Raw genomic sequence first — 10000 nt, 5'->3', positions numbered from 1 at the left:
CTCTCTCTCTCTCTCTCTCTCTCTCTCTCTCTCTCTCTCTCTCTCTCTCTCTCTCTCTGTCTCTGTCTTGTTTTGTCTGTCATTCTGTTTGTTTGTCTTTCTGTCTGTGTATGTCTCTCTCTCTCTCTCTCTCTCTCTCTCTCTCTCTCTCTCTCTCTCTCTCTCTCTCTCTCTCTGTCTCTGTCATTTTGTCTGTCATTCTGTTTGTTTGTCTTTCTGTCTGTGTATATGTCAGTCTCTCTCTCTCTCTCTCTCTCTCTCTCTCTCTCTCTCTCTCTCTCTCTCTCTCTCTTTCTTTGTGTCAGTGGCAATGCTGCTGCTAAGCGGGGCGTGGCGTGGCGGGGCGGGTGTGGGCGGGGTGGGAATGGTGAAGGTTGACCACTGAGCAGTGAGGGATGGCGAGTGTTGGGGGCGAAGTCACTTTCCGTCACTCTGGGACCGCATTTTATAAAACTATGATTGGACATAAGTGAAACGTAAGTCCACAAGATGGCGGACACCATGACTTACGTGAAGCATAAGTCTTATATCTCACGTAAGTTCATCATAAACTCACGGTCCCGTTATGTTTGGGTGAGAGCAAGAATAGCATTGTTATGTCGAATCATAAGAGTCAACATGGCGGAGGCAGTGGGACAGCGACGACGCCACCTGAGAAGTTTTCGTGATCGTAGAGACGTGTTGGCTCAACTAAGTGACTCAGAACTGATAAGAGGTATTAGTTAAAGCGTGCAGCCAAGATATACATGCAAGGATTCTTAGGGAAAGTGAACTCCAGCAGGGGTGTGAGAGGGAGACGGTGACAGCTGGATGCCGCCTTGAGGGGGACTGTGGTTACCCCAATTAAAAGTGGCTTTTTTTTTTATTTGTACCATGTGGACTTGTCACGGGAATTTATGGGCTAAAAGGGATACTTTTTAGGGTACCTCCTGTCTCAAAGCCCACCAGCTAGGAAACCCCGAGTGAGGAAGCCCAACCTACACTCGGACCGTGGACAGGATTCGAACCCGTGCGCTTGGAAACCCCTTGGATCCCAAGGCACGCATGGTTCCAATGCACCACAGCGGCACCTTATCTTCGACCTCTGCCTGGCAAACACTCCAACTACAATAGGTAAGTTTTGCAACATTAATATTTTTCATATTAGACAGTCTGTTTCATTCATTCCATATTGCACATATACTAATTTTCACAATCGTCACTTTACTCTCAATGAGTTTAGTGGGTTAGATTAAGGTATTATTACATATCATGGCATAAAGAAAGAGTTCTCAGCAAACTACTTGCTCACATTGTAACACAGTGGTACATATCTTTACCACTGGAAATTGTTAGCTCCTAAGACATTAGTTTTACCAAATTTATCATTAAGGTAAATCAGGTTAGGTTTATTAAGTTAGTTTAGATTAGGGAAGTATATAGTTGGTTTGATTAGATTTAGTTCATTGTTAAGGTAGATTTAGTTATGCTTAGTTTGGTTACATTAAGTTTAATTTATTTTCTTACCAAACTTGTCATCAATGCTAGGTAAGGTTTAGTTAATTTCCTGTCAATTTGTTAAGTATATATATATATATATATATATATATATATATATATATATATATATATATATATATATATATATATATATATATATATATATATATATATATATATATATATATATATATATATATATATATATATATATATTTACTTTTTTTATTTATTAACTTCCTTTCTTTCAGGGATGGTGCTCAACCTCTACAACCTGTTGTTGCATCATCCACCGAGACGATGGATGTCTCGGCACCAGCAGGAGGTTCAGCCGTGTTAGGCGTTGGAGATACTGCGGTAGCATTATGATCTGTATTGTTATAAACAATGACAACAAATATTAGTTAAACCATCACAAGCATTTTATTGCAGATCCATCTCACTATCTATATAAGAGGTAAACAATCCTCTCAAGGAGGAAGTATCTTCCTGCCCCCATACTCCTCATACACAGTGTAAGTGTATATGGTGTGTGTGTGGTTGCCTCATTTTTGCTGTCCTCCTGGAGGAGGGTGTTGGCTTTGTCTATACATAGATAGATAGTTAATGTCCTTACACTTCAGTTTTAAAGATATTTTGTATGCTCTTATTGATATTTTCAGCAGTAGAGTAATGTACTGTTATTGTGTTGCAGACAGGTACTGAGTGCACTTTTCATTAAGACACATTCATGTGTGGATGCATTTCTTGTGAGCTGCCATTTCCAACATTCTATAATTGAATATCAACATCGGAAATTCCTCAAATCAATGAGACCCATCAATTTGATTAGGTTAAGTTACTGAAGTTATACTCTGTTAGTTTAGGATTAAAGTTAGTTATGTGTAAGCTGGCAGAAGTTGTCCTTTACATCTGAAAGAATTAAATACAATAAATGGATAGTTTGTTGCCTGTGTTTCTCCAAACCTAAGCAGGGTGTTTATAAGGGAAAGCAGGTGGGCATTATTGAGTGTTTGAGGGAGAGTGAATGAGAGGTATAGGAGGGTATGAAAGAAGTGGTGTAGTGTGCGGCAAATGATAAAAGCAAAGGAGTGGAAAAAAAGGGTGTGTCCTCTTAATGTTACCCAGGATGTGGGAGGATATAGATATACAAGGGTGGAATGGTTAATACTTTTCAAAACCAAGATGACCCATATGTGTATGGAATGATTTACTCACTCAAATTCTTGTCTGTCATCAAGAGGCTTGGGAGGTGGATCGCCTCCTACATCAAATAGACCCATTATTAAAGTGACCACTAATATTCATTGCTTCACGACAACCTTTCATAAAGCATAGCAATGTAGATCTTTCTATCCAACAATGGGGGATAAAAATTAATGCCTTGCAGGCTTAGTTTATTAATTAGCACTATTGCCTTATTGTGCTTGCCTAAATATCTCTTTTACTTAAGTACCTTAAATATGCTTGTGCAAAAAAAGCCAGTTTTACTTTATAAGTGCACATTACAAGTGCCATTATAGATTGTTACACCTTATCATAGTGAATTTTTCCATCCCTAGACACACCTTCCATACTTGAATTTCAACACTAGAAATTATTCTTCAAATCACTGTATCTTAAGTGACATTGTTAGTTTAGGATAAGTTAGGTCATTGGAAATTATTCTTCAAATCAATGTATCTTAAGTGACATTGTTAGTTTAGGATAAGTTGGGTCACTTAAGGTTGCTAGGTTGAAGTTAACAATGCAAATTGCTTGCTGACACAACAGTTGCTGCTTCGTTTCCTCATCTGTGGTGGGTGTGGTACATCCATCATGTCAGTAACAACCAACAACAAAACGAAGTAGCAGTATATGCGACTACACGTGCGTGGGTCATATGATGTTTGTTTACATCGGCTGAAGTGGAGTCAGTAGACAGAAACACTATTTTTAATTATGTTTACCATCAAATATATCTAAATGTCATATATTGTTAATATTATTAACACAAAAATGCCACAGATATGTTTATTTGTTCAAATCATCGTAACTGGATTAGTTTCAGTCCATAAGTTTCATCACTATGTTGAGGTTGGCATCCCTGCGCGAAGTCGAGCTAATGATGAGGGGTTACCGAGCCATAACTTTGCCACCTATGTCGCGTCATAACTATGATCGCTTATGTCATGACTTATGTCTCGCTAACGAAATTTCTATGAATACGGCCCCTGACCAATGGCAGAGGGCAGTGAAGGAAGGGGGAAGAGACACCTTAAGTCAGCCAGCCAATAGAAGATCAGAATGAGGGAAGGGGCGCCACGTGACTAGTGGCGGGGAAACGCTATTGGTCAGCTGTCCTCCTAGCGTGGGAAGGGAGAGCTTTTCCTGGGAGGTGATTGGTTGGGAGAGGAGAGAGCGCCGGTCCGCCAGCCAGTCACACCACAGCCACCTGACTTACTCACCACAGCCTTCACAGACACATGCGGAGCCTCGCTGCCCTCAATCACGCCACCGCCGCCATTCTTGGCCAGCCAGGTCTCCACTTGGTGGTGGCCACAATGCACGGCCATGGTCAGCGGGGTGTGGCCATACTTGTCCTGCACGCGCAGGTCACCACCTCGCAGCACCAGCCACCGCACAGCTGATATGTGTCCCCCCTCAGCAGCATAGTGCAAGGGTGTGCTGCCACCACTGTCCCTGGCGGTGAGAGGCCAGCCAGCCCCCGCCAGCTGCTCCAGTACCTGCACCTGGCCATGGTAACTGGCGAAGTGCACCGGTGTGTCTCCCTCCAGGTGTGTGGCAGTGGCAGGGTAGACGGACAGGAGGGCAGCCACACACTCCTGGTGGCCATACCCTGCAGCATAGTGAAGGGCTGTCCGTCCTGTGTGTGTGTGTGTGTGTGTGTGTGTGTGTGTGTGTGTGTGTGTGTGAGGAGACTTTGAGAAAATTTTTTTTTTTTGTTATTTTTATCATAATTTTAATATTTTTTTTATTTCTTATCTTCCTATTAATGTCGGTATCATTATTGTATTAATTATCAATGATAACAAATATAGGAATCAAAATAATATTAATATTAATAATAATAATAATAATGATAATAATAATAATATTATTATTAATAATAATAATAATAATAATAATAATAATAATAATAATAATAGTAATAAAATAACAATGATAATAATAATATTAACAATTCTTTTCAAAAAATATATAATAATAATAGTTATCATTATCATTACTATTATCAGAAGTAAGAGTATTACTAGTAGTAGTAGCAGTAGTAGTAGTAGTAGTAGTAGTAGTATATATTTCTGCCCGTAATCATGCCAAATCTATTCTCCAACTTACTAAAAACTCTTTCATCAATAGAAAATGTCAAAGTCTTTCCAATTCTAACTCCTCTCGAGATTTCTGGCATCTAGCCAATAATATCTCTAACAACTTTACTTCTTCGTCTTTCCCTCCTTTACTTCATCCAGATGGCTCTACAGCTGTCTCTTCTTTTCTAAAGCTGAACTCTTCGCTCAAACCTTTGCTACCAACTCAACTTTGGATGATTCTGGGCATATTCCTCCTACTCCTCCACCCTCTGACTACTTCATCCCTAAAATTAAAATTCTTTATAAAGACGTTTTCCTGGCCCTCTCTGGCCTTGATTCTCGGAAGGCTTACGGTCCGGATGGAGTCCCTCCTGTTGTTCTCAAAACTGTGCTTCCGAACTCGCTCACTGCCTGGTCAAACTCTTTCATCTGTGTCTCTACTTCTATTTATCCTTCTTGCTGGAAGTTTGCTCACATTCAACCTGTCCCTAAAAAGGTGACCACTCCAATCCTTCTAACTACCGCCCTATAGCTTTGATTTCCTGCCTTTCTAAAGCCTTTGAGTCTATCCTTAATAGGAAGATAATGAGGCATCTATCAGCTCACAACCTTCTCTCTGATTGCCAGTATGGTTTCCGTAAAGGCAGATCTACTGGTGATCTTCTTACTTTCCTAACTGAATCTTGGTCATCCTCTTTAGGGACTTCGGTGAAACCTTTGCTGTCGGCCTTGACATATCGAAAGCCTTCGATAGAGTCTGGCACAAATCTTTAATTTCTAAACTACCCTCCTACGGATTCTATCCTTCTCTCTGTACCTTCATCTCCAGTTTCCTTTCCGATCGTTCTATTGCTGCTGTAGTAGACGGTCACTGTTCTTCCCTAAAACTATCAACAGTGGTGTTCCACAGGGTTCTGTCCTATCACCCACTCTCTTTCTATTATTCATCAATGATCTCCTAAATCTGACTCAATGCCCTATCCACTCCTATGCTGATGATACCACCCTGCATTATTCAACAGCGTTCAACAGACGCCCAACCCAACAACAATTAAATGACTCAAGGCGAGATGCTATAGGACGCCTAACTTCTGATCTTTCACTTGTTTCTGATTGGGGCAGAGAAAACCTGGTTTTGTTCAATGCCTCAAAACTCAATTTCTACAACTATCTACTCGACATAACCTTCCAGACAACTATCCTCTCTTCTTCAATAACACTCAACTTCCCTCTCCTCTACATTAAACACACTCGGTCTATCCTTCACTAAAAATCTAAACTGGAAATTTCACATCTCTACTCTTGCTAAATCAGCTTCCAAGAAGTTAGGTGTCCTATGGCGTCTTCGTCCATTTTTCTCTCCTCCCAGCTGCTTGCTCTGTACAAGGGCCTTATCCGCCCGTGTATGGAGTATGGCTCTCATGTCTGGGGATCCACACACAGCTTTACTAAACAAGGTGGAATCTAAAGCTTTTCGTCTTATCAACTCTTCTCCTCTAACTGACTGTCTTGATTCTTTAAGTCACCGCCGCAATGTTGCATCTTTATCTGTCTTCTACCGCTGTTTTCATGCTGTCTGCTCTTCTGAACTTGCTAACTGCATGCCTTCCCCTCCTGCGGCCTCGCTGCACAAGACTCTCTACTTCTTCTCATCCCTATTCTGTCCATCTTCCTAATGCAAGAGTTAACCAGTATCTTCACTCCTTCATTCCCTACACTGGTAAACTCTGGAACTCTCTACCTGTGTCTGTATTTCCACCTGCCTATGACTTAAACTCTTTCAAAAGAGGAGTGTCAAGACACCTCTTACGTTAACTGGACCCTCCTTTTAGATTTTTTGTTTTTTCTTTCTACTTTCCTCTTGACAGGGCCTGGCAACCAGCGGGATTTTTTTTTTTCCAACACTTTGTTTGCCCTTGGCCAGTGCCCTTGTAATGTAAAAAAAAAAAAAAAAAGTAGTAGTAGTAGTAGAAGTAGTAGTAGTAGTAGTACTGTTAGTATTGTTACCTCCATCACTGTTTTCATTCTTGTCATTACTATTACTATTTCTATTATCATTATCATTATGTTTATTATTAGCATTAAGATTATTAGGAATATGAGGATTATTTACATTAAAATTGTAATTATTACTATTACTATTAAAAACTGTATTATTATTATTATTATTAGTAGTAGTAGTAGTAGTAGTAGTAGTAGTAGTAGTAGTAGTAGTAGTAATAGTAGTAGTATTGTTAATAGTAGTATGTAGTGGGATCAGTAATAGTACTTGTTTTATACAAAGTAGCAGTAGTAATAGAGGTACTAGTAGCAGCAACAGTAGTAGCAGTAGTAATAGTAGTAGCAATAAAAGTAGTAGTAGTAATAGCAGCAGTAGCAGCAGTAGTAGCAGTAGTAGAAGTAGCAGTGGTAGAAATAGCAGTAGTAGTATTATCAGTATAAATAGTAGTAGTAGTAGTAGTAGTAGTAGTAGTAAAAATAGTAGTAATAGTAGTAGCAATAAAAGTAGCATTAGTATTATTATTATTATTATTATTATGAGGTCAATGAAGGCGACCCACTGGAAAGCATAACTGCATAAACCCAAAGGCCCAGTGGGCGGCACCTCACCGATAAGTGAAAGGAAGTAACAGGAATGAACAACAGAATAGGAAGATTGGTAGAGATCTAAGAGGTAGTGAATTCAGAGAGAAGAAAGGTATTCACACGTTTTTTAAATGCTTCAATGTTACTAGAATTAACAATCTCGTTGGGAATTGTATTCCAGAGTCTAGCAGATACTGGGATAAAACACCGGGAAAATTGTGAAGTATTACATCGATTCACAGACAAGGAACGGTCATTCATGATCAAGGATTGTCTTGTAGCACGTGCTGGTAGTGAAGGGCAGGCAAATGACAATGCAACGGGTGGTTGGAATTAGACATGATTTTGAAGAAATAGGACAATGATCCAACCAAACGACGATGCCGAAGATTAATCTCAAGATTAGGAAGAAGAAATTTAATCTGGTTGAATGCTCTATCTAAAAGCTTTAAGTGAGACTCTGCTGCAGAGATCCACACAGAGTGACAATATTCAAAATGAGGCAGTATGAAAGAGTAAAAGCAATTTCTTACAATATCATCAGAGGAATATATCCGCCTACATTTGCGTAACAAACCAACTTTACATGAGACTGATGATGCAAGTGAACGCAAGTGCAACTCAAAAGTAAGTTTGGGATCAAGGGTGACTCTGAGTAACTTCAGAGACGAACAATTAGGAATAGGTACTTCGTTGACAACAATATCAGGGTGAACTGGGAAAGGTGTCCTTGATCTGCTAATAACCATACTATGGGATTTACTCGGGTTCAGTTTCATACCCCACCGATCACACCATGACAGAATCCTTGAAACATCTTGAGTGAGTACATTAGCGACTCTCTGCCTATCCTGTGGGGAAGGAATTGTCGCATATATAGTGGTGTCATCAGCATAAGCAACCATATTAGATTCAATCCCACACCACATGTCAGATGTATAAATAATAAAAAGAAGAGGTCCCAGAACACTTCCCTGCGGAACACCGGATACAACTGGACTAAAAGAACTAAGGCAGCCATCAACAGTCACACGCTGCCTTCGACTCGTTAGAACTCTGACAGAACTTGATGGACGCGGCCACCAATACCAATAGATCTAACTTTCGATAAAAGGGCTCTATGATTAACACGATCAAATGCAGAACTAAAATCAAGTGAAATTACTCTAGATTCATGACCAGCATCAAGGGCAGCTTGCATGTCGTGCGTTATGCAAACGAGAGCATCAGAAGTACTGAGACCTTTTCTAAAACCAAACTGACTAGATGGCAACAAATTATTAATATCTAAAAAACGATTGAGACGCTTGGCCAGCAGGCGCTCAAAAATCTTAGATAACACCGGGGTTATGGAAATGGGTCTATAGTCACCGGGGTGAATGGAGGATGAAGATCCCTTTGGAATAGGGGTAACATTTGCAGTACGCCAGCATACCGGAAAAGAACCCTTACGAAAAAGAGCTCTAAAAATAACTGCCAATTTTGGAGCGAGAGGAGAAGCAATCTTTTTGTAAAAAAGAGGCAGAAAACCCAAAGGATCACAACCCCCGAATGAGTCTAACTCATTAAGATATCTTAAGATTTCGGAGGACTTAAAGGCAATGGAGTGTAATTTAATGTCCTGGGGACAAGACGGCAGATCAAACTCTTCATCACTTTGTTTCGAGTTAAAACGGAAGCTAAAAGATTGGCTTTGTCCTTAGAATTATGGCAGATTGAACCGTCAGTACATGACAGAGGAGGTAAACTTGAGTCCACACCAAAGAGTGATTGCTTTAAAGCTGACCACCATGAGTGTGGTTGGGAGGTGCCAATCAGAACATTTTTAAGGTGTTCATTGTACTCATCCTGTGCGCTAGAATATGTACGTTGGGCAAATAAACGCAGACGAACGTAATTTTCCCATGATTCAGGTGAACGCAGTCGGGACCATTCACAATAAGCAACCTGTTTTCCACGCTGAGCACGCCTGCAGTCATCATTAAACCAGGCACTGTCCTTGCGACGACTTCGAATTATTTTAGAAGGAATTCTTCTTTCACTAATGTTAAGTAAAACACTGTTAAGGGAATCAATTGGACTATCAGAATGTAAAATTTCCCGCCATACAATGTTGTTAAAATCGGCAATGACACCAGTCCAATTGGCTCGTGACTTTAGAAATACTTTCCGCGATATTGGCTCGTCCGGAATAGGAAATGAAGTTTGAATATTGAAAGACAAGCCAGAGTGGTCTGTGCTACCAAGGGGAGGGACGACCTGCAAAGTTACTGCAGAGGGGGCGTCTGTAAAAGAAGATCAAGGCAATTACCCGAGACGTGAGTTGGGCTATGAACGATCTGCTCACAACCGGTGAGGTTACTAAAATCTAGAGCAGCCCGACCATGTTGATTTGTTTGAGAAACGGAGTTCAACCAATCCTGATGATGTGCATTAACATCACCAACAAAAACAAAGGAAGCTTTAGGGTCTGATTCTTGAATAGATGCCATAGAATTTAGCAAACAGTCATAAATAGAATCATCAAGATCGGGATTTCTATATACAGAGAAGATATAGTAGTTATTAAAACGACTGCAAATTTTAACCAGCATCATTTCATGACAGCCACACTCAAATTTGGT

At 40.2% G+C, this 10000-nt stretch overlaps 1 protein-coding gene across 1 annotated transcript in view; it reads right to left on the bottom strand.

Moving 5' to 3' along the window:
• Positions 1-10000, bottom strand: part of LOC123503998 (ankyrin-2-like) — a 70039-nt gene that overhangs the window by 55571 nt on the left and 4468 nt on the right. The window contains 1 exon segment of the mRNA XM_045254199.1: positions 3927-4345. Within this exon segment, the coding sequence (XP_045110134.1) occupies positions 3927-4345 (419 nt within the window).

Source organism: Portunus trituberculatus, chromosome 15 (assembly GCF_017591435.1).
Source record: "Portunus trituberculatus isolate SZX2019 chromosome 15, ASM1759143v1, whole genome shotgun sequence".
In the NCBI taxonomy this organism is placed as follows: Eukaryota; Metazoa; Arthropoda; class Malacostraca; order Decapoda; family Portunidae; genus Portunus; species Portunus trituberculatus.
This window is presented reverse-complemented; position numbering and strand designations above follow the sequence as displayed.